Source organism: Microtus oregoni, unplaced genomic scaffold (genome assembly GCF_018167655.1).
Source record: "Microtus oregoni isolate MIOR12 unplaced genomic scaffold, Mior012 000030F_ref0000283, whole genome shotgun sequence".
NCBI classification, from domain to species: domain Eukaryota; kingdom Metazoa; phylum Chordata; class Mammalia; order Rodentia; family Cricetidae; genus Microtus; species Microtus oregoni.
Window position 1 is genome coordinate 2,907,700 of NW_024543089.1, and position 27,386 is coordinate 2,935,085.

General features: G+C 41.3%; 1 protein-coding gene across 1 annotated transcript in view; it reads left to right on the forward strand.

The window, feature by feature from the left end:
• Positions 1-27,386, forward strand: part of Ltn1 (listerin E3 ubiquitin protein ligase 1) — a 69,612-nt gene that overhangs the window by 31,117 nt on the left and 11,109 nt on the right. Inside the window, exons 17-25 of the mRNA XM_041678556.1 lie at positions 617-776; positions 2,235-2,339; positions 4,577-4,719; positions 6,215-6,350; positions 6,694-6,838; positions 8,376-8,589; positions 8,978-9,215; positions 10,614-10,688; positions 14,131-14,317. Of these exons, the coding sequence (XP_041534490.1) occupies positions 617-776; positions 2,235-2,339; positions 4,577-4,719; positions 6,215-6,350; positions 6,694-6,838; positions 8,376-8,589; positions 8,978-9,215; positions 10,614-10,688; positions 14,131-14,317 (1,403 nt within the window). The remainder of the gene's footprint in view (positions 1-616; positions 777-2,234; positions 2,340-4,576; positions 4,720-6,214; positions 6,351-6,693; positions 6,839-8,375; positions 8,590-8,977; positions 9,216-10,613; positions 10,689-14,130; positions 14,318-27,386) is intronic.

Below are 27,386 nucleotides of genomic sequence, written 5' to 3' on the forward strand. Positions count from 1 at the left end.
GCCCCTTCCCCGCACCTTTCTTTCATTTCGAGGCAAAAATCTCAGCCTGCCTCAGCCTACCAAGTGTGAAGATAATCATTGCCCTCTTTCTCTAGTCATTGCTGTTTTTTTTTTCAGTTTTTTTTTTTTTTTTTTTTCGAGACAGGGTTTCTCTGTGGTTTTGGTGCCTGTCCTGGAACTAGCTCTGTAGACCAGGCTGGTCTCGAACTCACAGAGATCCGCCTGCCTCTGCCTCCCGAGTGCTGGGATTAAAGGCGTGCGCCACCATCGCCCGGCTTGTCATTGCTGATTTTTGAGATAGGGTATCAGCGTATAGCTCTAGCTGTCCTTGAATTTACTCTGTTGACCAGGCTGGACTCAAACTCAGAAAGATGGACTTGCCTCTGTCTCCCAAGTTGCATACCCCAGGACGGGGAGTTCTGAAGGAGACAAAGGAGAGCTTAGATAGCAGTGACAGTCGGATCAGCACGGGGTTCTGTGCACTGTGCCTCTGATAACCTGACAGTCGGATCAGCACGGGGTTCTGTGCACTGTGCCTCTGATAACCTGACAGTCGGATCAGCATGGGGTTCTGTGCACTGTGCCTCTGATAACCGGCTGTGCTGTTATTTTATAGTTGCAGAGCTGCTGTATTCACTGCAGTGGTGTGAGGAACTTGACAATCCACCATCTTTTGTGACTGGATTTAATGCAATGCTTCAAACAATGAATATAACGTATGACAACTTATCTGTGCTTGGTAACACGTCCAGCCTCTTGCAGCTGTTGTTTAACAGGTAGGATTCCCCTTCAGTTTGTTTTAAAATAATTATTTGTGTATGACTTTCCCTTCTACAAAATGTAAGCCCAGTTTGTGCTTTTGTTTCAGTCAGATCATTGACCCAATCCTTTTTAATAGTAAGCATTCAATTTAGAGCTTTTAAATATTTGATTTACTCTTTTAGGGGAGTATTTGGATTTTGCCTCTTATTTAATTCATAACTTCACTGAGGTGGCAGAAGATGAAAGAATTAGACACTTGTAGACATTGTTTTAATTTGTTGCATGTTAACTGGTCCTCCCATTGTGTTGTTGGAGTTTCTGTCCTGCCCAGTTCCCACAATTGTTAAGTCCCAAAGAAATCACACAGAGGTCTACATTAGTTATAAACTGATTGGCCCATTAGCTCAGGCTTCTTATTAACTCTTATAACTTATATTAAGCCCATTATTCTTGTCTATGCTAGCCACATGGCTCAGTACCTTATTTGGTGAGGCAGTCACATCTTGCTTCTTCTGTGGCTGGGTCATGGCTGAGGACCAAGCTTTCCTCTTTTCAGAATTCTCCTGTTCTTGTTGCCCTACCTCTACTTCCTTCCTGGTTGTCCTGCCTATACTTCCTGCCTGGCTACTGGCCAATCAGCGTTTTATTAAAATACAATTGACAGGGTACAAACCATTGTCCCACAGCACCATTGCTTTCAAATATTACCTGTACTTTAACTGTACCTGTAGCTTGGATGTTTCTTAATGTCATAGCCATGAGTTTCTCTTCCCTAGATGAGAAAAATGGGTTATGAAAACAGTCCTTGTAGCATTATAGTAGTTAGATGCTTAGCTTTTTGAAATGGTATTTTTCTTTTTTTTAGTTTACCAGTATTTTGAATATGCTTTACGTGTGAGGATACCAGACTTTCCCTCTAATGCTGGTCCATACTGTCACTTTGATCTTGCTGGGTACAATGAAGCAGGCTTTTAATCCCAACACTCGGGTGGGGGGGTGGGGAAGATAGTAGGCAGGTAGATCTCTGTGAGTTAGAGACAGCCTGGTCTACACGGCAAGATTCAGGTAGCCTAAATAAACCCAACCCAGTCCCTTAGGGTTTTATAAAGTGCTTCTTTGCCCTTCACTGAGAATCTTGAGTTATTCTCTGGGAGGTAGCCTTTTCCCAGCTGTGGCTTCTGATCTTTAAGTCAGATGTTTAAGGTCTTCTCAAGGATCTTGAGGTATTTGAAATTGCCTGGGAGTAAAAGCTTAGCTCCTGTTGTGAAGAATTACCTAAACTCCCAGTCCTTTAGAAATTATTGGCAGTCGGGTACAAGATTTTGGATAACTTAGTCATCCGAATTTATTATGTAAAAGGAAACATGATAATCAGTGTTTTAAAATCCTAACACTTTTCAGAATGATTGATACATACCTATAACTATATATCTGTATTTATCATCTGGGTTTTTTTTGCCTTTTTTTTTTAGATCTAGAAAAAATGGTACACTTTGGTCTCTTATTATTGCTAAATTGATACTTTCCCGAAGTATTTCATCTGATGAAGTAAAACCATATTATAAAAGAAAAGAAAGGTATTCTTCCACTTTGTTATTTACTGTTGTAATTGGTTACTTTGGCCATCTGTGATTTGCGGACAGTGTAGTGAATCAAGAAAACAAGGTTTGGGAAGCAAGGAAGTTGAGTGAAGCGAAATGAGGACTAAAGACTGGCAGATGGGAATGGGTTTGGTTGGAGTCCTAGTTGTTTCTTGAGATAGGGTCTCACTGTGCAGCCCTGGCTCACCTGGAACTCTTCATAGACCAGGCTGCCTGCCTTTGCTGCTTGAGTGCTGAGGTTAACAGATTAGTTCTTCCTTTCTTTTTTCTTTGGATCAAGCATTTCTGACTTGACACTTCCTAAAATTTTATGCTTATTTCAGAAAAAGAATATTTTATAAACCTGATTTCCTCAGAAATCCTTCGGTGGGGAGCTAGAAAGATGACTCATTAATTAAGAGCACTTGTTCTTGCAGAGGACTCGGGTTCAATTCCCAGCTCCCACATAGCAGCCAACAACCATCAGTAACTCCTGTTCAGAGGATCTGGCACCCTCTTCTCTGAAGGCACTAGGCATGTACTGGTACTTAAAGACATTTGGGCAAATCACCAGTACACAAAATAAAATAAGTGAAATGAAGTCTTCTGATAGCAGTACTTTTTGTTTTCAACATACCTCCTTATTTGTTCTGTGGAAGTAGGAGGAAAAAATTGTTCTTTAAAATCTCTTTTGTGGTTTCCCTTCTTTGGCTTCCTGGTCTCACAGCCTCTATTTTTTTTTTTTTAAGACTCATTTAGTTTTCATTTTATGTGTTTGCTTACATGGATGTATGTGCACCGTGTGTGTGCCTGGTGCCTTGGAGTCCAGAAGAGGGTAAGAGGGCGTTGGATCCTTGGAACTAGAGGTACAGGTGATGTGGGTGCTGGGAACAATTGGGATTTTCTGTATGAGCAACAAGCACTATTAACCATGAGCCATCTCTCTAGCTCCTCCTCTTTTCTCAAATAAAGGACCATTGTTTAGAAAAACATGCCAGAATGCAGCAAATATGTAAGAGACGCAGACTGTGGTCGCTGAGTGCAGCAGATGTGTAAGACACGCAGACTGTGGTCGCTGAGTGCAGCAGATGTGTAAGACACGCAGACTGTGGTCGCTGAGTGCAGCAGATGTGTAAGAGACGCAGACTGGTCGCTGAGTGCAGCAGATGTGTAAGACACGCAGACTGTGGTCGCTGAGTGCAGCAGATGTGTAAGACACGCAGACTGTGGTCGCTGAGTGCAGCAGATGTGTAAGACACGCAGACTGTGGTCGCTGAGTGCAGCAGATGTGTAAGACACGCAGACTGTGGTCGCTGAGTGCAGCAGATGTGTAAGACACGCAGACTGGTCGCTGAGTGCAGCAGATGTGTAAGACACGCAGACTGTGGTCGCTGAGTGCAGCAGATGTGTAAGACACGCAGACTGTGGTAGCTTTCCTCTTAAACTCAGCTTTCACATTAATGCTTGGCCGAGACTTACCAACAAGTGTTTACAGTACTGACTCAACTAGAATTCTGTGTGTGTTCAGGAACTATAGAATTGTTAAGTACATTTATATTTTTTGTTTGTGTTTCAAGACAGTGTTTCTCTGTGTAGCTGTGACTGTTCTGGAACTTGCTCTGTAGACCAGGTTGGCCCCGAATTCCAGAGATCCTCTTGGCTTCTGCCTCCTGAGTCCTGGGATTAAAGACCATTGCCCATCTTAAATTTCAGGTTTTTAAATCTTATAAAAATAATTAAGAAATTTTACTTGAGGTGACTTGATTCACTTATAGGAAGTAATACAAAGAATGAAAATAGCAATGTGTGTGTGTATATATATACACACAGGTATATATATATATACCGTTTACCCATTGATACCGTTCTGTATAATAAGTTTTGGGGTTTTATTTGTATTGTTTTCTTGATGGTAGACATTGATCCCAGGGCTTTGTGGATGCCGGGTAAACACACTCTGCTACTAGACTGTATACAGTCCAGTCCACCAGCAGTAAAAGATAAAAGATCAGCATACCAAAGTTATATATGTTTACTTCAAATAAGCAGAAAAGATAAAAAGCAACAAATAAAAATAGCCATTTGAAATTAGCAATCACCAGTCTAATGTTTTCTTTTTTCTGGACAAGGATTATGATTAGACTTATTTTCCTTTAGAATAGTCTGAATAACAGGATTTTGTGAAAGAGCTGTGATTATTGAATGACTGTAATTAATATTTTCTCTCTAAACAGTTTCTTCCCTCTAACAGAAGGTAATTTGCATACCATCCAGAGTCTCTGTCCATTTTTGTCTAAAGAAGAAAAGAAAGAATTTAGTGCTCAATGTATACCTGCTTTTTTGGGATGGACTAAAGAAGACCTTTGCAGCATTAATGGTTAGTTGCTGGGTAATATATCATTTTAATCATTTCTTGAGTTTAATTAAGAGTTTCTTAATATGTAAAACCAAAGGTACAAGTGACAAGGTACATTTGAACTCGTTCCTCAAATATAAATATTTCCACCTTACAGTTTTGTTACTAGCCAAGATGGTAATTGTTAGGATGAATACCTGGAAGAGTGACTGTTGCCTCTTTTTGGAACAGGAGTGCTAGAGCCTTATGGGAAAATATATATCCAGAAGTACCCTATAATCATTTATTTTCTAGATATGGCTGTTTTTCATGTGGTACTGGGGTATCTAGGGCTTTCTGCATGCAAGACATAAGTAGATACCACTGAGCGGCTATAGCCTGAATCTTCCACCCATACAACTTTAAAGCCATGTCTATTTTCTCCCTAGTCAACTCATGATTGAATATATAAAGGTACGAGAAAAGTTTTTATAGTATTTGAACATTTTTTAACTCTGCGGTGTGTTAACTCATGTATTTATTGATTTAATAAGCATCTCTGTGCAGTTCCTATTGTAGAAAAACAGAGGTCATGTTACATCCTGCTGTAACTGCTTGTAGCGGAGCACTGTATACTGCAAGGGAAATGGCAGAAAGGAGGGATTGCCACTGTTTCCAGTATCAGTGTCAGTTTTATAAAAAGAAATACCTTGAATAATGTGTTGAAGGTTCGTGTTTGACCATGTATGCGTGTTGGAAAGAGCCTTTCTGGCACACAGAGCAGATAAGTGGAGATAGTTCCGTTTAGCTGACATTTAACGTAAAGTTGGGAACAAAAGATGTTGGATAATCAGAAGGTGGGTTTTGAAGTTGTAGGTTTCTGCTGGATGGTGGTGGCTTATGCCTTTAATCCCAACATTCAGAAGGCAGAGGCAGGTGGATCTCTGTGTGTTCGAGGCCAGCCTGAACTACAGAGCTAGTTCCAGGACAGGCTCCAAAACTACACAGAGAAACCTTGTCTCTAAGAAAACAACAACAAAAAAGGAAATAGGCTCCTTAGGAGAGAAGCTGATGAGCTGAGTGAGGCGGCCTTACTCACATAGCTCTTTTTAGAGTTAAACTGAGCACTGCTCAAGAAAGATTTTGGCTTTTAAAATATATATAGAAAAATCGAAAAGGCCAGTTTAAAGTTCAGTGCAATGCATTTCCTGTTGCCTTCCCTTATCATTTCCTGTTCTGGACTACATGCAGGGTGGGCATGGAGACACACTTCTGCCATAGCATTGCAAAGGTCATTTGTAGACTCTTTACTAAATACCTTTTAAATAGATGTGTTGTGTAGGCCAGGCTTGTCTGGACATTGCATCCTCCTGCCTCCACCTCCGAGGTGCTGGATTGCAGGGATCTGTATCCCGCCAGGCTCAAGCTTTTTAGAATCATCAGCCTTGTGCATGACATTTTTAGCTCTCCAAAGTGACTTTTGTTTATAGACGTTGTTTAAAATGTATTTTCCTTTTCATTCTGAAATTTCCTTTAGGGGCTTTTGGACATCTTGCCATTTTCAATTCTTGCCTGCAAACCAGAAGTGTAGATGACAAACAGCTCTTGCATGGTATATTAAAAATTATAATAAGCTGGAAGGAACAGCATGAAGACATTTTTCTTTTCAGTTGGTAGGTAATACTTTATTTTCTCCCATATGAAATGTGGGCCCAGATTCTGTATTTTATATGTACAATTTTTTTTTCCGTTTTTTCGGACAATCCTGGCTGTCCTGGAACTTGCTCTGTAGACCAAGTTGACCTGGAACTCACAGAGATCCACTACCCCTGCCTCCTGAGTACTAGGATTAAAGTCATACTTTTATTTACAATTTTTATTACATTATTATACAATGGCTTATATTTACAATTTTTTTGACTTAACAAGATTCTAGTGAATATTTAAGATATCATTTATGCATACCTGGATTAAAATGGAATACTTCTTAATCAAATGTCTTTGCTTTTATCACAGTAATCTGTCAGAAGCAAGTCCGGAGGTCCTTGGTATAAACATAGAGATCATGCGCTTCCTTTCCTTGTTTCTGAAGTACTGCTCACACCCTCTAACGGAGAGTGAATGGGACTTCATCATGTGCTCCATGCTGGCTTGGCTGGAGGTAAACTAACTGGATGTGTCGTCAACTCTACTTTGTATTTAAAGCATGTAATTGATTCCTTTGTGAAAAAAATATTTAGAATACTTTGTAGATGTTCCTGAACTAGGTATTACTGGATAAGCCAGAAAAAGGATAGCGGTTTTAGGAGTTCCAGGTGTCAGATTTCCAGTTTGTATTTAAAATCTTCCCTTAACTTGTTTTAATTCAGTATTTGTAACTCAGCCTTTTCAGGTTCAGTTTTATCATGGCAAGCTTTTTTGTTTGTTTTATTGTTTGGGGTCTTTCTCTCTCTCTCTCTCTCTCTCTTTCTTTCTTTCATTCATCTTCCTTCCTTCCTTCCTTCCTTCCCTCCTTCCCTTTCTTTACAGGGTTTCTCTGTGTATCCTTAGTTATCCTGGAACTCACACTGTAGACAAGCCTGGCCTCAAACTCAGAAATCACCTGCCTCTTACTCCTCAATGCTGAGATTAAAGGCATGCACCATCACTGCTCAACTGGGTGTGATTATTTTTCAAGCATGCTGTGACGTATGAGCAAAGTAATTTGTAAAAAATAAACATTTATAGGTTTGTTTTATAATTTTTAAATTTAAATAAACTGTATTTTATAAATTATTTACAATTATAAACTATTTGTAAGTTATAATTTATAAATTGTTTATATTTTACAAATTTTATAAAATTTCATAAAATTTATAAAAGATAACCAAAGCAACTAGAAAAATAGTAATTTGTGAGGTCTGTGATGTCAGGCCTGATATAGTCTGAATCTGCTTTGGCTGGTTAAAGCTGTATGAGTTAAGAATTTAGCTCCCAGGGGCTGGAGAGATGGCTCAGAGGTTAAGAGCATTGCCTGCTCTTCCAAAGGTCCTGAATTCAATTCCCGGCAACCACATGGTGGCTCACAACCATCTGGAATGAGGTCTGGTGCCCTCTTCTGGCCTGCAGACATACATATAGACAGAATCTTGTATACATAATAAATAAATAAATATTAAAAAAAAAAAGAATTTAGCTCCCAGCCAGGCGGTGGTGGCACTCAGGAGGCAGAGGCAGGCGGATCTCTGTGAGTTCAAGGCCAGCCTGGTCTACAAGAGCTAGTTCCAGGACAGGCTCCAAAGCTACAGAGAAACCCTATCTGGACCACCCCCCCCCCCCCCCAAAAAAAAATAGCTCCCATCTCATCCTAAACTTCTTTATTCTAAGATAACTTAATGTTTGACTTGTAGAGCTTTAAAGCATGTGTAGTTGATGTATACTTGGCAAATGAAGATACTATTTCCTTCTATACTTTACAAGTTTAAAAAGTTCATTTCAGAATAAATTTTTGTTAATTTCTTGGTATTTAATTTTGAAAGCTGTTTTGATGTAAATATACATGAATTTCTTTTGAACTATGCTTCAGCAACTACGTTCTACTCTTCCTCATCCTCCTCCCTCTCTTCCTCCTCCACCTCTCTCTTCTTCCTCCATCCTGTATTGTTTGTGGTGTTCTGGTAGCGGCCCGCTTATCTATTTCATCTCTATTGTTTCCTTAGACGACCAGTGAGAATCAGGCATTGTATTCTGTTCCACTTGTGCAACTGTTTGCCTGTGTCAGCTTTGATCTGGCCTGTGATCTCAGTGCCTTTTTTGACTCAGTAACTCCAGATACTGTTGGCAATCTTCCTGTAAATCTGATCAGCGAGTGGAAAGAATTTTTTTCTAAAGGCATCCACAGTTTGCTTTTACCTCTTTTGGTGACTGCTGTAGGTAAGTGCAAAGGGGTATAATAATGATACTTACCAGAGTGACTTGAAGAATTTAAATAAGCTTGGATTCTCGGGGGATTGGATTCGTCAGCTTGCATGCTGATGCTTCATGGTGCAGACCCAGGGAAAGAGGGCTTGGTATCCAGAGACCACTGCAGGTTAAGATAGATGATTGCGCAGAGCACATGGCTAGAACCCCTTTAAAAGGCATGCAGTAGAGGCCATTATAACAGTTGAGGGCAGTGAAAACATAATTGTTACCCTCAACTGTCAGGTCTTTTCTGAATGTTGTATCTAGTTTTCATTTGGTTTTCTTAAATGATGTTTGATTTGATCAGTGCACTTACGCTGCTGTATTTGACATGTATGTTTCTTCATTTTGATGTCAGGAGAGAACAAAGACCTGTCTGAAACGTCCTTTCAGAACGCAATGCTGAAGCCCATGTGTGAAACACTAACATACATCTCAAAGGACCAGCTGCTGAGTCACAAGCTCCCTGTGAAGTTGGTGGCCGGCCAGAAGACAAACCTGCCAGAGCACCTCCAGACCTTGCTCAATACTTTGACCCCACTGCTTCTCTTCAGAGCCAGACCTGTGCAAATTGCTGCTTATCACATGCTCTTCAAGTAAGACAGCTTCAATCGAATGACCACTTTAGTCTCTAAAACATGCTGCGTATTGCATTTGCTTTTTTATTCACTGAGCCACCTTTCAACTGCTGACTTGTACTTTTTTTCTACAGTTTTTTCACTTTATTTTTATATTTTTTAAAAGAAAACAAACTATCTTTTTTCATTTTACATACCAATCCCAGTTTTCACTCATTCCCTCCCATCCACTCCTCAGAGAGGGTAAGGCACATGCTTTGGGGAAGGTCCAAGGCCCTCCCTACTGTATCTAGACTGAGAAAGGTATCCATCCAAACAGAATAGGTTCCCCAAAAGCTAGTACAAGCAGTAGGGATAAACATCCCACAGTCTGCCCCAGCCATACAACTGTCATCCACATTCAGAGGGACTAGTTTGGACCTTTGCTATTCCCTTCCTTGTCCGGCTGGAGTTGGCAAGCTCCCATTAGCTCAGGTAAACTGTTTCAGTGGGTGTATCCAGAATGGTCTTGACCTCTTTGCTCATATTCTCACTCCGCCCACTCTTCAACTGGATTTTGGGAGCCCAATCCAGCTCTGATGCAGGTCTCTGCCTCTGTTTCCAGGAGCGGATGGTTCTGTGGTGACATTTAAGGTATTCATCAGTCTGACTACAGGGCAAGGCCAGTTCAGGCACCTTCTCCTCTATTGCTTAGGGTCTTAACTGGGGTCATCCTTGTGGATTCCTGGGGATTTCTCTAGTGCCAGGTTTCTTGCTAGCCCCATAATGGCTCCCTCAACCAAAATACCTTTTTCCTTACTCTAATCTCTGTTTTTCCTCCATCTCAACTATTCCGTTCCCTTAAGTTCTCCTGTGTGCACTGCCCCTGTGAACCAGTCCTGTCCAGCACTTTGGTTACCATAGCCAGCTTGATGGGCTGCACGTGACTCATGTCCATGATGGCAGTGGTCATGCCAAGAGCCTGACTTGTACTTTTAATCTTTAAAACAATTAAATGATGGCCGGGTGGTTGTGGTGCCTTTAATCCCAGCACTTGGGAGGCAGTGGCAGGTGGGTCCCTTTGAGTTCAAGGCCAGCCTGGTCCATAAGAGTGAGCTCCAAGACAGGACAGGTTCCAAAGCTATGGAGCAACCCTGTCTCAAAAACAAAACAACAACAACAACAAAAAACAACAAAAAAAGAAAGAAAATTAGAAATGAAAGGAGACTGGATAGTAATAGGAAGGACAAGTTTTTGACTTTATCATTTTTGTCCCTGTGTAATTCATAATTATATAATCTTGGCCATAAGTAGTTATTTTGGAAAAGAATTATTGAAAGATAAACTCAACACATAGTATTTCTTGTTGGTCTAAAGCACAAGTTAACAATAGACAATGTGTTAAAAAGTGTTTAAAAATGGCGTTCTGCTTCTCAGACTGATGCCTGAATTCCCGCAGTATGACCAGGATAATCTGAAGTCATATGGAGATGAAGAGGAAGAACCTTCCTTGTAAGACTTTTTGCCTTGTTTGCTTTCATTTCACTTATTTTGAGTGTGTGCTTACCGTGTGCTGTGTTGTATGTGTGTAGGTTACAGGGAAATGCTGGGTGTTGGTCCTCACTTTCCATCTTGTCTGCGATAGTCGCCTGTTTGCTGCCTCAGTTTGCCCTGATAGTTGGCCACCAGACACTGGGGACTCTCTTGTCTACCTCCCATCTTGCTCTATAGGGGCAGGGACTAAAGAAATGTGCTGCTACATAGAGCCTTTCATGAGCTCTGGGATCCAAATTCAGGTCCCTAAGCTTGTGTAGTAAGTGCTTTGCCCACCGAGTCACCCCAGTCCCATTTTCCTCTTATAATTTGGCTTGCCAGATTCTTATAAAGAAGCTCAAAAATCCTCTGACTTCAGAATTTGTACTAATTATGTATGCATAATTCTGTATGCATAAGTTTTGGAAGTTCCATAGGGCAAATGAAATCCTAAGTTCATGTTAACTACTTTCTCTTTATTTTTAAAATAATTTTATGCCAGGCGGTGGTGGGGCATGCTTTTAATCCGAGCACTTGGGAGGCAGAGGCAGGAGGATCTCTGTGAGTTCGAGGCCAATCTGGTCTACAAGAGCTAGTTCCAGGACAGGCTCCAAAGCTACAGAGAAACCCTGTCTTGAAAAACCAACCAACCAAACAAACAAAAAATGTAATTTTACATGAATGGGTGCTTTATATATATATATATATATATATCAGTGCCCTCGGAGGGCTAAAGGGTGTCCTCCTGGAACTGAGGTTAATAGATGATTGTGAGTTGCCATGTGGGTGCCAGGACTCAAATCTCGGTCCTCTGCAATAGCATACAGTGCTCTTAACTATTGAGCCATATCACCAGACCCCATACTTTCTCTCTTAATTGCTGTGGAACATAGGTCTGTGCGCTCCAGTTCATAAAAACTTTCTTTGGCTATGTGGTAGCTGTGGAAATAGTGAGGTAGTTCAGGTATCTGTTGAGCCCTGTTTTGTTCACAGAATTTAAGTGCAGAGGGGTAAGTACAATGTTTAGTAAGCACATTATTTTTGGTAAGGGCTGTTGTGGAGTATTTGTTTACCCTGTGTGAAGATGTGTCATTGTGATTGGTTTAATAAAAAGCTGAATGGCCAATAGGTAGGCAGGAGAGAATAGGTGGGACTTCTGGGAGAGAGAGGAACTTTGGGAAGAAGAAAGGTGGGGAGACACAGCGAGACACTGAAGAAGTTGGACATATGGAACAGAGGAGAGGTAACTGAGCCACATGGCAGAATGTAGATTAATAGAAACAGATTAACTTAAGTTATAAGAGCTAGTTCGGAAAAAGCCTAAGCTATAGGCTGAGCTTTTATAGTTAATAATAAGTCTCCATGTCGTTTTTTGTGAGCTGGCAGCCCAGAGGAAAGTCCAACTATAAGGGGCTTTCAATCTAGTGGATGCTGCTGTGCTGTAGTAGACTGTATAGTAGTGTGTGTCAGGTACATTGGGCAAAGACACCAAAGTGTGACTGCTCAGATGTACATGGGAAATGGTGAGTGTGTGTTGCTGTTTTATTCAGTTATTCAGCAAACTCTATGAGAGAAAGAATTTCTGTTCCCTGTTCCACCTCCCATATCACCCAAAATGCTTCCTGGACTATAGTAAGCTCACAATTAGTTCTCTTTTGTTCAGTGGGAGTCAAAACGAACTATGCTGTACAAAGCAGGAAGGATATAGTGGAAGAAGCTATAGCAGTAGTTAAGGAGCAGGATAAGAGATGGTGTCAGAAATGGTTTTATTGGGCCAGGGAGCTTGGTCAGTAGGTAAGAACCCTTTCCATGAAGCACGAGCACCCCAGTTGAAATCCCCAGTACCTGCTTAAAAGCCAAGCATGGCCACATGTGCCTGTTAATGATGGAGGAAGGTCATTGGTTAAATAAAAAGAAACTGCTTGGCCCTCATTGGTTAGAAGATAGGTGGGAGGAGTAAACAGAACAGAACGCTGGGAGGAAGAGGAAGTGAGCTCAGACTCCACAGCTCTCCTCTCGGGAGCAGATGCCTCAGAGAGATGCCATGCTCCGCTCTCCCGGGCAGACGCACGCGATGAAGCAAGCCGCCAGGTTAGACATGCTGAATCTTTCCCGGTAAGTTTAACAATGGCATATTCATATTATTTGTTCATTGAGAGACGCTATGCCTCGCTCCTGGGAAGACACACATGATGAAGCTCCAACCCAGGATGGATGTAGGCTAGAATCTTCCCAGTAAGACCGGTGCTCACAGATTATTAGAGATGGGTTGATCGGGATGTGAGAATTAGCCTGTAAGGGCTAGAGCTAAAGGGCCAAGCAGTGTTTAAATGAATACAGTTTGTGTGTTATTATTTCGGAGCATAAGCTAGCCATGTGGGCAGCTGGGGTGCTGGGGACGCAGCCCCGCCGCCGTTATTACTACATGTTAACTCAAGATTGAGGGCAGGGGGGTCAGACAGGCAGGTGCCCAGGGATTACTGCCAGCCGGAGTAGCCTAAACAGTGAGTGTCAAGTGTCGGGTTCAGAGAGGAGACCTTGTCTGAAGTGATAAAGGAAGGAACTTGATGTTCTCTGCTGGCCTCCACATGCATATGATCTGGGCAAATGCATGCATATGCCACACATAGCCTGGGAAGATGGAATCATTAAGGGTTTAGGCCATGGTATGCCACCTGCTAATTCTACGGGAGGTAAAGCACAAAAGAAGCAACCTGAGGTGGAACCCTTCCAAAAGTTAGATAGCAGTATTGGACGGCAGTATGGAAAGCGAGTTCAGACCTGATATTTGTAAGATAGCAATGACAAGAATAGGAATGCTTGGTCCATGAAATGGCAGAAACTTGGATTAAGTCTAGGCTCATGAGCTAGCAGCAGGAAGCCCACAGGGGAAACTTGCACAAAAATGAAAGAACCAGGCTAGAGGGCTGTGGGGAAGAGTTTGAAGACTCCTGAGTTCACATGAGAATGGTACTGAGTGAGGTGATCCTATAAAGACAGTGAATTATGCTGTGAATTAACGGGCATGTGAAGCTTCTCAGAGAGAGATGCTCTGATTAAAATGAAAAGGATCGGATAAATTGTGATGATTTTTGACGTGTTCCAACTGTAAAGTGAGCAGACAGTAGGAACCGGAAGTGGACAGTAAGGTGAAGCTTAGCCCTCCTCCTCCCATTGGTAAGACACGAAGCCCGATGGTTCCCTGACCCGCTTCTGCCTGGACCACTGCTTCTCTGACCACGTAACTTGTTTTCTTATACAGTAGGAGTTTTTTGCAGCTGTGATCAGGTGTTGACCTCTAGTGTCTGTTTTTATAGCATGGGAACATGTTTTTGGAAAATAGAGGATTTTTTTTTAATGCTTGTTAGTTTTTAAGTAAATTGTTGCGAGACAAGTAAATGGTACTGTCGTTGTCTCCCAGGTCACCGCCGGCAGCACTGATGTCTCTTCTTAGCACTCAAGAGGACCTGCTGGAGAATGTCCTGGGCTGTGTTCCTGTGGGGCAGATCGTTACCATTAAGCCGCTGAGCGAGGATTTCTGCTATGTTCTGGGGTACCTCCTTACGTGGAAACTAATACTTACTTTCTTCAAAGCTGCTTCTTCTCAGGTAAATAGAACCAGGACATCTTTGGAGTGGTGGGATGCTATGAAGTAAACCCCGTGACGACTTTGGACTGTTGTGCGGACTTGTCTTTCTCAAAGAACCTTCCTGTCTTTTTGACTCACAGTGGGGATGCCCTACGTTTTAATCAAACCCTGACCAGCCAGTGTCATTACCTGCGGTCAAAATTGTTACTTTTTTTTTTTAATATTTGTTTTTATTTTATGTGCGCTGGTGTTTTGCCTGCACCGACAGACCTGCATGTCTGTAAGGGTGTTGGGTTCCTGGAACTGGAGTTACAGGTAGTTGTGAGCAGCCATGTGGGTGCTGGGAATTGAATCTAGGTCAGTGCTTTCAACCCCTGAGCCATCTCTTCAGCCCCCTGTTGCTACTTTCTTACTCTTCCAAATGCATGCAGTCCAGTCCCCCCCTTCCCCCTCCAAGAGTGAATCTTGGAAATGGGTGTGGACCATTTTTTTCTCCTATACTTTAGGAAAAGATCCCTTTATGATTTGACTTTGTACTAACAGTGATTTTAGAGAATTGGAATTAGGTCGTGCAGTTCTAGAAGCCACCATCTCCTTTGTTTGTTTTTCAAGACAGGGCTTCTCTTTGTAGCCCAGGCTGTCATAGAACTCTGTAGACCAGGCTGGCCTTGAATTCATGTCTGCCACTGCCTCCCGAGTGCTGGGATTAAAGTGTGCACCACCACCTCCCAGCTTGGAAACCACCGTCTTACTATAGAGATTCACTTGCTACATCACTGAAAACCACAGGCTTCTAAAGACTACCCAGTGTCATGAGCTGTATGGCCTCTGTGTCCACCCAGTGAAATAGCCTAATAATATTCATTTACTGCATTGGCCACTAGATGTCGCTGTTAGCTCACAGTTCAGAAGAGAGATGGACGTCTCTCACCTCCTCCTTTTCCTGCTTCTCTGCCTCTATCATCCTCTTTCCTTCTTTCATTCTTCAGGTAGAATCTCTTTGTGTAATCCAGACTGGACTTCAACTCAGATCTGCTGCCTCAGCCTCTCCAAGTCTAGCATTGTAGGTGTGTGCTATCCTGTACAATTTTACCTTTTATTTCTTCAGGGACACTCACACTTTATCTAAGAATAAGCAGACAACCAAAGCCCCTCTTTTTGTCAGTTGTGAGCCGTGATCTTTATCCTGCCTGAGGCCCCTGAGTGCTGGGATTAAAGGTGTTCACTTTCATCTCAATGTCAGACTGGTTTAATCAGCCTTGGTGTCTCTGTTAGTGTCAGCACGAAAATGCTCAGCTGAGGACTTGTTCAAAGTGTACGCAACTGCTTTTGATATTCTTTTCCGAAGTTTTAAATTGTACTTGTTGTTGTTTATACCCATGCCTTAGTACAAATATATTAGTTTGTACACTTTTTTTGTCTTTTTTTGTCTTTGTTTTTGTTTTTGAGATAGGGCTTCTCTGTATAGCCTTTGCTGTCCTGGAACTTGTTTTGTAGATCAGGCTGTCCTAGAATACTCAGGGATTGTGCCTGTCTCTACCTCAGAGTGCTGGGATTAAAAATGTGCACCACTACAGCCTGGCCAACTTTGTCCATTTTTTTTTTTTTTTGATTCATCTGCTTCCTACTTCCCGAGTGCTGGGATTAAAGACGAGCACCGCCACTGCCTGGCAAGTTTGTACATTCTTATATTTGTGTATTTTAGGAGAAGATCACACCAGGGGCAACATTGGTCTTATTACTAAACAGAAATTTTATTCTTGTCCAGCCTGCTTTTAGGGTTAGTACTTATGCTGTTATTGTTTACTGGTGCTGTCTCTCGTGGAACATCTAGATGTGTTCCAAAAATATCGTTGATGTCCAAAAAATGACAACAAATTCAGAGTTTGGTGTGTATGAAATCATTTGTGTACTCCCCCGCCCCCCAAGATAGGCTTTATCTGTGAAGCCCTAACTACCCTGGAACTCACTCTGTAGGCCAGGCTGGCCTTGAACTCACAGAAATCCACTGCCTCTGCCTCCTGAGTGCTGGGATTAAAGGCGTGCACCACCATCACCTCCCGGTGAAATCTGTCCCCTTAAAGTCACCACTTGTCCCACACCTGGAAAGTGGTCCTGAGGCGCAACTTTGATTCCAAGGTAGAGGCAGGAACTCAAGAAGATTGCACAGAAGCTCTTGTTTTTAAGACAAGGTCTTCTGTGCCGCTGTGGCTTGGAGCTCACAAGAGCCCCCTGCCTCTTCTTGAAAATGCTGGGATTAAAGGTGTGTACCACGGGCCCAGCAACAGCAGTATTTTTTTCTTTTCTTGAAAATAATTCTTTTATAATATATGTTGATTATAGTCTTCTTTCCCCTACTGCTTCTCATTCCTCCCTATATCCCCTCCCATCCAATCCACACCCTTTCTGTTTTTCCTTCAAAAACAAACAGGCATCAAAGAAATGATAACTAAAATAAGAGAGACCAAAGCCAAATTAGAATAGGTCAAAGCAATCAAGAAAAGGCCAGAAACATGCACACATATTTACACACTCAGGAATCTCAGTAAAATCTGAAAACTGAAACCCATAATATATACACAAAGGACCTGCAAAGTAGAAAAAGAAAAAAAAAAGCAAAAAAACAAACAGCAACAACAGACTGCCCTGACTTAACATTATGAGACAAAAAACAAACACAAACCCTCCAAAGATGCCATGGAGTTCATTTCTGTTGGTCATCTACTGCTGGCGTGGGACCTGCCCTTAAGAGCAGTTTGTTTCCTCAGTGGGACTTTCTTAGAGAAAACTAATTTTTTTTCATTTGCACATGGTTTATCAATTGGAAATAGCTTCTGGGTTAGGGTGTGTGTGTGTGTGCCAACTTCTAGCTCTAGGACCCTATCTGGTGCAGACTCGTGCGGGTCCTGTGCGTGACCAGCAGCATTTCCTATTGAGCCTGAAATGGGAACAGTCAGAGTGACACAATACATTATTCCAATGAGCTGAATTCTGAAATGAATCGAGAGTGTTTAAAAAATGTAATTTAATCGTGGGTTATCTTACCTTCTCAAAAAACTCTTGGCACATTGGACTGAAGTGGAAACAAACCCATGTGCATTTTATTCCGGTTGTTAGAAGTATGCTATTTTAACAGATGCATCAAAACATAACAGTTACAGATTCATGGGGTGTCATGGACCATTCCCGTACACGTTTCGTAGCTTCTTAGTGACATTCCCCTGTGTGGAGTACAGACTTCATGTGTTAGATTAGTTGCAGTTAGGAAGCTGCTGTTATCCTCAGAGCTTAGCACCCAGTCCATACTGTGGCTCCTAGCAGTCATCCCCCAGCCTCTTCCTCCTCCAGGGGCTCTATAGCACATCTCATTAAGTTGCCTGGGTTTGTTCCCTGTGTAGCCAGGCTTAGATTCATGTGGACCACCATGTCTGGCTGGAGAGTGTTCTGCTGTGTGTCCTGGCTGTCCTGAAACTCACGCAGTAGACCAGGCTGGCCTTGAACTCACAGAGTTCTGCCTCTGCCTCTTGAGTGCTGGGATTAAAGGTGTGCACCACAACCCCTGGGCACCTGTACATTTTTTAAACCTATTTATTTATAACTTATTTATTTTATTTCATGTGCATTGGTGTATTGTCTGCATGTATGTCTATGTGAGGGTCTCAGGTCCTCTAGAACTGGAATCACAGACAATTGTAAGCTGCCATGTGGGTGCCAGGAATTGAATCCTGGTCGTCTGGAAGAGTAGTCAGTGCTCTTTACCACAGAGCCATCTCTCCAGCCCAACTTGTAAATTAAAAAAAAAAAAAATAGAAAAGGAAGTTTATCAATCATATCAATGACCAAAATAAAAACATGACTATGACCCAGAAAATCCCCCTTTGGGGTTGATGATGCAAGAAAAATGAAAATTTATCCTCACAAAAAGACATACACACGAGTCGCTTACAACAATATTTAACGACAGAAGTGGCAATACCCTAAATGCTTATCAACAGAACAACAAAATGTGGTACCAGTGTAACACAAAGAAACCCTGTTTCAAAAAACCAAAAAAAAAGAGAGAAAAGAAAAAAAAATTTACAGACAATATATTTTAATCATATTCTTTTCCCTCCCACAACTGTCCCCATACCTTCCCTACTCTCCCTCCCCCCACTTCTCCCCCTACCCGCCCCCCCCCCCCCCCACCAGAAACCCTGGAGTCTGTCTTGTGTGGCCTGCCCTGAATTATAGCAGATATGCACAGTGACGCTCCACAGGAGAGAACTGACTTTACTCTCCCTGCAGATACCAATCACAAATGGCTTCCCCTTTTCTGAGCTGGGCTTTGGTTTGAACCTGTGTAGATCTTGTGCATACTGTCCCAGTGTTGATGAGTTCATACGTGTATCCTGCTGTGCCTGGATGACTCATCCGTCACCTCTGGCTCTATTGTCTTCCTGCTGCCTCTTCACATACGTGCCTGAGCCTTGAGGGGAGGTGTTTGATAAAGAATCCCACTTAGGATTTTCTCACTCTGCACATTGCCCATTGGTAGATCTCTTTGTTAATTACCATCTACTACAAGGAAGAAGCTTCTGTGCCGGGGGCTGAGTGATGCACTGATCTAATATTATAGCAGTATGTCATTAGGAGCCATTTTATTGTTATGTTCCTTCAGCAGAATAAAAGTGCCTTTTTTCTGGGCCTGCCCATGACCTTTCTAGTTTGATGTTCTTGGCCACCTTGGCAGTGTCAGGCAGGTGTGGGTTCTATCTTAGGGAGTAGGCTTTAAATTAAAAAAAAAAAAGTTTGTTTACTCCCATAAAATTTGTGGCACTATCGTATAGTACACATGGAAGCAGGTTGCTCTTGTAGGTCCAGGACCATAGACACTATGCAGTAGGAGGGAAACTTATGGTTGGCCACTGACTCCATTCCTTCATGTTTCATATCTTCAACAATGGGGCCTCATCATCAGGTTGTGGAAATAGCCTATACTGTTTGAGAGGGTCGGTGGAACCCCTTTGACTCAAGAAAATGTAACTGATTCCTGGCACTGGAGGTTTCACTTGGCATATAATGTCTGGTTGGGCCCTTCTCTCTCCATTTATATGGTAACTACTCCATCCAAATTCCTATTATATATGTATATGTTTTAGGAATCTTCTATAATAGTAGCTTTCCATATGACTTTTCAAAAGGGCTGTTAATGTTTTCTCTCTCCATATTTATTTCTTTATACTTCTCTTCCATCCCCCTCCCCATAATCCTCCTATGTCTTCATCTCTCTGTAACACTATATTCTATTTATTTTCTCTTCCTTGGGAGATCTTCTCCTCCCTTGGTCACTTATTAGGTACATAACTTTTGGTTATTTGTATTAAAACACACATATCTAAAGCTTAAAAGGTAATGTTCACATACAATAGAAAGCATACAGTATTTGCCTTTTTGGGTCTGGGTCACTCACTCAAGATACTTGTTTCTGACTCCATCATTTACCTGTAAACTTCAGCCAAATTATATTCCATTGGGAAAGTGCACCCACATGTTCTTTATGCGTTCATCATTTGATGGACATCTAGGCTGTTTCCAAAATCTGATTATTATGAATGGAGCAGCAATGAACATGGATGAGCAAATGTCTCTGTAGTAAGAAGTGGGTATGCCATACAGTGGGGTAGCTGGATCAAATGGTAGATCAATTTTCAGTGTTTTGAGAAACATCCACACTGCTTTCTGTAGAGGCTGTACAAGTTTGCACTCCCACCAGCAGTGAATAAGTATTCTTCCCCTGCATCCTCACCGGCATCTGTTATTTTATTGACCTTAGCCATTCTGACTATGGGTAAGATGACATTTCAAAATAGTTCTAATTTGCATTTCCCTGATGGCTAAAGATATTGAACATTTCTTTAAGTGTTTCTCAGCTGTTTGTATTTCATCTTTTGAGAACTCCTTGTTTAGTTCCATACCCCATTTTAAAACTGGGTTGTTTCTTGATGTCCTTTTGTTTTGTAACGTATTCTAGATACTAACCCTTTATCAGATGTATAATTGGTTAAAGATTTTTTCTCCATTCTTCCGCTTTGCCTGATTGATTGTGTTATTTGCTGTGCAGAAACTTTTTTAGCTTCATGAGGTTCCATATAATAGGTCTTTCTTGTCAGATGGTCTTGGACCACCAGTTCCCAAATAATGACAAAGAAACTTAATTATGAAAGCTTGACCTTTAGCTTAGTCTTGTTCCCAGCCAGCTCTTATAACTTAAATTAACCTATTTCCATTTATCTATGTTCTGCCATGTGTCTTTTTACCTCTCTTCTATTATGTATGTCCAATTTCCTCCCTGTCTCTCTGGTGTCTCCCATGTATCTAGATTCATCCTCTGTGTTTCTCTTCTCAGAAGTCTACCTACTCTCTCCTGCTTAGCTATTGATCATTCTGCTCTTTATTAAACTAATCAGAAGGCATCTTTCACATAATGTGATCAAATATCCCGCAACATCCTGCATGCATTTATGAATTGTTGATCTTAGTGCCTGTGCTATTAGTGTACTGTTCAGAAAGCCCTTTCCTGTGTCAATAAATTCAAAACCATTATTTTATTTTTTCTCTCTCTTTCTTCTTTCTCTTTTGTTTTGAGACAGGGTTTCTCTGTGTGTAGCTCTGACTCTCTGTGCTTTGTAGACCAGGCTGGCCTTGAACTCACAGAGATCTACCTGCCTCTGTCTCCCCAGTGCTGGGACTAAAGGCTCGTGCCACTGCTGCCTGGCTCTCTATTTACTCTTTTATCAGAATAAGCATATCTGGTCTTCTGTCAAGGTCTTTGGTCCATCTGGAGTTGAGTTTTTTGCATTGTGATAGATATGAATCTATTTCATTCTGCACGCAGATATCAGGTTGACCAAGACTGTTGAAGATGCTATTTTTTTTTCTTTCCAGTGTGTACTTTTGGCTGCTTTATTAAAAATCGATTTCCATAGGTGTGTGGAGTGTTTTCTGGATCTTCAATTCCATTCCATTGATAGACATATCTATTTTTAAACCAATACCATGCTGTTTGTTTTAAGATAGCTTTATGATACAACTTGAACTCTGGGATGGTGATTTGTTCAGCAGTTCTTTTATTATTCGGGATGGCCTTAGCTATTCTCAGTTTTTTGTTTGTTTGTTTTTCTTTTTTTCTTTTTTTTTTTTTTTTTTTAAATAATTTTTTTATTAAGAAAAGAAGAAAAAAAAAACATAAACAAAAAACAAGTTTCCACCTCCTCCCAGCCTCCCATTTCCCTCCCCCTCCTCCCACCCTTCTCCCCCTCCTCCCACCCTTCTACCCCTCCCCCCACTCCTCTCCCCCTCCCTCTCCAGTCCACAGAGCAGTCCAGGTTCCCTGCCCTGTGGTAAGTCCTAGGTCCTCCCCCCTCCGTCCATATCTAGGAAGGTGAACATCCAAACTGGCTAGGCTTCCACAAAGCCAGCACATTAAGTAGGATCAAAACCCCGTGCCATTGTCCTTGGCGTCTCATCAGCCCTCATTGTTCGCCATGTTCAGAGAGTCCGGTTTTATCCCATGCTTTTTCGGTCACAGTCCAGCTGGCCTTGGTGAGCTCCCAGTAGATCAGCTCCACTGTCTCAGTGGGTGGGTGCACGCCTCGTGGTCCCGACTTCTTTGCTCATGTTCTCCCTCCTTCTGCTCCTCATTGGGACCTTGGGAGCTCAGTCCAGTGCTCCAGTGTGGGTCTCTGTCTCTGTCTCCATCCATCACCAGATGAAGGTTCTATGATGATATGCAAGATATTCGTCAGTATTGCTCTCGGATAGGGTCATTTCAGGTTCCCAATCCTCAGCTACCCAAGGAACTAACTGGGAACCTCATGTTGGGCACTTGGGAGCCCCTCTAGGGTCAAATCTCTTGCTCACCCTAAAGTGGTTCCCTTAACTAAGAATTGTGTTTCCGTGCTCCCCTATCCACCTTTCCTTTATCCCAATTCTCCTGATTCCCCAAATCCCCCCTCCTTCCCTTCTACCTTTTCTCTCCCCATCTCCCCTTACCCCCATCCCACCCCACCCCCAAGATCCTAATTTTCTCCCCGGCAATTGGGTCTACTTCCCTTAGCCAAGAGGATAACTATATGTTTTTCCTTGGGTTCACCTTCTTACTTAGCTTCTTTAGGTTCACCTATTGTAGACTCCGTGGCGCTAATTTATGGCTAGAAACCAATTATGAGCGAGTACATCCCATGTTCATCTTTTTGGGTCTGGGACACCTCACTCAGGATAGTGTTTTCTATTTCCATCCATTTGCCTGCAAAATTCGAGAAGTCATTGTTTTTTACCGCAGCGTAGTACTCTAGCGTGTATATATTCCATACTTTCTTCATCCATTCTTCCATTGAAGGGCATCTAGGTTGTTTCCAGGTTCTGGCTATTACAAATAATACAGCTATGAACATAGTTGAACAAATGCTTTTGTCATATGATAGAGCATCTCTTGGGTATATTCCCAGGAGTGGTATTGCTGGGTCCAGGGGTAAGTTGATCCCGAATTTCCTGAGAAACCAAAACACTGACTTCCACAGTGGTTGCACAAGATGGCATTCCCACCAGCAATGGATGAGGGTACCCGTTCCTCCACAGCCTCTCCAGCAAAGGTTATCCTTGGTGTTTTTGACTTTAGCCATTCTGACAGGTGTAAGATGATATCTCAAAGTTGTTTTGATTTGCATTTCCCTGATTGCTAAGGAAGTTGAGCACGACTTTAAGTGTCTTTTGGCCATTTGAACTTCCTCTGCTGAGAATTCTCTGTTCAGTTCAGTGCCCCATTTTTTAATTGGGTTAATTAGCATTTTAAAGTCTAGTTTCTTGAGTTCTCTATATATTTTGGAGATCAGACCTTTGTCTGTTGTGGGGTTGGTGAAGATCTTCTCCCAATCAGTAGGTTGCCTTTGTGTCTTATTGACTATGTCCTTTGCTTTACAGAAGCTTCTCAGTTTAAGTAGGTCCCATTTATTCAATGTTGCCCTTAATGTCTGTGCTTCTGGGGTTATACATAGGAAGCGATCTCCTGTGCCCAGCTCCTGTAGGGTACTTCCCACTTTCTCTTCTATCAGGTTCAGTGTGTTCGGGCTGATATTGAGGTCTTTAATCCATTTGGACTTGAGTTTTGTGCACGGTGATAGATAAGGGTCTATTTTCATTCTTCTACAAGATGACATCCAGTTGTGCCAGCACCATTTGTTGAAGATGCTTTCTTTCTTCCATTTTATACTTTTAGCTCCTTTATCGAAAATCAGGTGTTCATAGGTTTGTGGGATAAAATCCGGGTCTTCTATACGATTCCATTGGTCGACTTCTCTGTTTTTATGCCAGTACCACACTGTTTTCATTACTGTAGCTCTGTAATAGAGTTTGAAGTCAGGGATGGTAATGCCTCCAGAAGATCCTTTATTGTATAGGATTGTTTTGGCTATCCTGGGTTTTTTGTTTTTCCATATAAAGTTGATTATTGTCCTCTCCAGATCTGTGAAGAATTTTGATGGGATCTTGATGGGGATTGCATTGAATCTATAAATAGCCTTTGGTAGAATTGCCATTTTTACTATGTTGATCCTCCCAATCCAAGAGCAAGGGAGGTCCATCCATTTTTTGGTATCCTCTTCAATTTCTTTCTTCAATGCCTTAAAGTTCTTGTCAAATAGATCTTTCACTTCCTTGGTTAGATGTACCCCAAGATATTTTATGCTGTTTGTGGCTATTGTGAATGGTGAAGCTTCTCTGATTTCCCTCTCTGCTTCCATATCCTTTGTGTATAAGAGGGCGACTGATTTTTTGGAGTTGATCTTGTATCCTGCCACATTACTAAAGCTGTTTATCAGCTGTAGGAGTTCTTTGGTGGAGTTTTTGGGGTCGCTTATGTACACTATCATATCATCTGCAAATAACGAAAGTTTAACTTCTTCCTTTCCAATTCGAATCCCCTTGATTCCATTATGTTGTCTTATTGCTATTGCTAGAACTTCAAGCACTATATTGAAGAGGTATGGCGAGAGTGGACAGCCTTGTCGTGTTCCTGAGTTAAGTGGGATGGCTTAGAGTTTCTCTCCGTTTAATTTGATGTTAGCTGTCAGCTTGCTGTATATAGCTTTTATTATATTTAGGTATGACCCTTGTATCCCTAATCTCTCCAAGACTTTTAACATAAATGGATGTTGAATTTTGTCAAATGCTTTTTCAGCATCTAATGAAATGATCATATGATTTTTTTCTTTCAGTTTATTTATATGCTGGATTACATTGATAGATTTTCGTATGTTGAACCAGCCCTGCATCTCAGGAATGAAGCCTACTTGATCATAATGGATAATTTTTCGGATGTGTTCTTGGATTCGATTTGCCAGTATTTTGTTGAGGATTTTTGCGTCGATATTCATGAGTGAGATTGGCCTGTAGTTCTCTTTCCTGGTTGAGTCTTTGAGTGGTTTTGGTATCAGAGTAATTGTGGCTTCATAAAAGGAGTTTGGTAATGACCCTTCTGTTTCTATATTGTGGAATACATTAAGGAGTATAGGTATTAGGTCTTCTTGGAAGTTCTGGTAGAATTCTGCATTGAAACCATCTGGTCCTGGGCTTTTTTTGGTAGGGAGGTTTTTGATAACAGCTTCTAATTCTTCGTGACTGACAGGTCTGTTTAGATTGTTCACCTGGTCCTGCTTTAGTATTGGTAAATGGTATTTATCTAAAAACGTGTCCATTTCTTTTACATTTTCCAGTTTTGTGGCATACAGGCTTTTGTAGTAAGATCTAATGACTCTCTGAATTTCCTCTGTGTCTGTGGTTATGTCCCCCTTTTCATTTCTGATCTTATTAATTTGCAAATTCTCTCTCTGCCGTTTGATTAGTTTGGATAGGGGTTTGTCAATCTTGTTGATTTTCTCCAGGAACCAGCTTTTTGTTTCATTGATTCTTTGGATTGTTTTCTGTGTTTCTATTTTGTTGATTTCAGCCCTCAGTTTGATTATTTCCAGTCTTCTACTCCTCCTAGGTGAGTCTGCTTCTTTTTTTTCTAGAGCTTTCAAGTGGGCTGTTAAGTCTCCAATATGTGCTTTCTCTGTTTTCTTTAAGTGGGCACTTAGTGCTATGAACTTTCCTCTCAGGATTGCTTTCATAGTGTCCCATAAGTTCGAGTATGTTGTTTCTTTATTTTCATTGAATTCAAGGAAGACTTTGATTTCTTTATTTATTTCTTCCTTAATCCAGGTATGGTTCAGTAGTTGACTGTTCAGTTTCCATGAGTTTGTAGGCTTTCTGGGGGTAGCATTGTTGTTGAATTCTAACTTTAATCCATGGTGATCTGATAAGACACAGGTGGTTACTAATATTTTTTGTAACTGTGTAAGTTAGCTTTGTTACCGAGTATGTGGTCAATTTTTGAGAAGGTTCCATGAGCTGCAGAGAAGAAGGTATATTCTTTCCTCTTTGGGTGGAATAATCTATAGATGTCTGTTAAGTCCATTTGATTCATTACACCCATTAATTCTCTAATTTCTCTGTTAGGTTTCTGTCTGATTGACCTGTCCATTGGTGAGAGAGGAGTGTTGAAGTCTCCTACTATTAGTGTGTGTGGTTTGGTGGCTGCCTTGAGTTTTAGTAATGTTTCTTTTATGTATGTGGGTGCTTTTATATTAGGGGCATAGATATTCAGGATTGAGACTTCTTCCTGATGAATTGTTCCTGTTATGAGTATAAAATGTCCCTCTCCATCTCCTCTGATTAATTTAAGTTTGAAGTCAACTTTGTTAGAAATTAGTATGGCCACACCTGCTTGTTTCTTAGGTCCATTTGCTTGATAAGCCTTTTCCCAGCCCTTTACTCTGAGTAGGTGCCTGTCTTTGTGGTTGAGGTGTGTTTCTTGTAGACAGCAGAATGTTGGATCCTGTTTTTGTATCCAATCTCTTAGCCTGTGCCTTTTTATAGGTGAGTTGAGCCCGTTGATATTAAGTGATATTAATGACCAGTGGTTGTTAACTCCGGTCATTTTTTTAGTAGTAGAGTTTGTGTGTTTTCCTTCTTTGATTTGTGTTGGTGAAGGGTCTCTAGATGTCTGAGTTATTGTGGTCATTGTTGGACTCCTTGGTTAGTGATTTTCCTTCAATTACTTTCTGTAAGGCTGGATTTGTGGCTGCGTATTGTTTAAATTTGTTTTTATCCTGGAAAATTTTATTTTCTCCATTTATAGTGAATGAAAGCTTGGCTGGGTATAGTAATCTGGGCTTGCACCCATGGTCTCTCAGTTTCTGCAGTACATCTATCCAGGACCTTCTGGCTTTCATGGTTTCCATGGAGAAGTCAGGTGTAAGTCTGATAGGTTTACCTTTATAAGTAATTTGGCCTTTTTCCTTTGCAGCTCTTAATATTCTTTCCTTATTCTGTATGCTTTGTGTTTTGATAATTATATGGCGAGGGGATGTTTTTTTTTGATCCAGCCTATTCGGTGTTCTGTATGCTTCTTGCACCTTCATAGGAAAATCTTTCCTTAGGTTGGGAAAGTTTTCTTCTATAATTTTATTAAATAGATTTTCTGGACCATTGAGCTGCCCTTCTTCTCCTTCTTCTACTCCTATTATTCTTAGGTTTGGTCTCTTTATTGTGTCCCATATTTCCTGAATGTTTTGTGATGAGAGTTTGTTGGACTTGCTGTTTTCTTTGATCAGTGTGTTTATTTTCTCTATGGTATCTTCAGAATCCGAGAGTCTTTCTTCTATCTCTTGTATTCTGCTGGTTATGCTTGTTTCTGTAGTCTCTATTCGTTTACCTAGATTTTCCATATCCAGACGGCCCTCTGTTTGTGTTTTCTTCTTTGCCTCCATTTCAGTTTTCAGGTCTTGAACTGTTTCCATTATCTGTTTGATTGTTTTTCCTTGGTTTTCTAGGGTATCATTCACTGATTTATTCAATTCTTCAAACTTTCTGTTATATTTCTCATCCATTTCTATAAGGGCGTTTTTTACATGCTGTTTAAGGGTGTCAATCACTTTCATGAAGTCAATCTTTTCTCCTTCCTCTTGATTAAGGGGTTCTTGTCCTCCCGTTGTGGGGTCGCTTGTTTC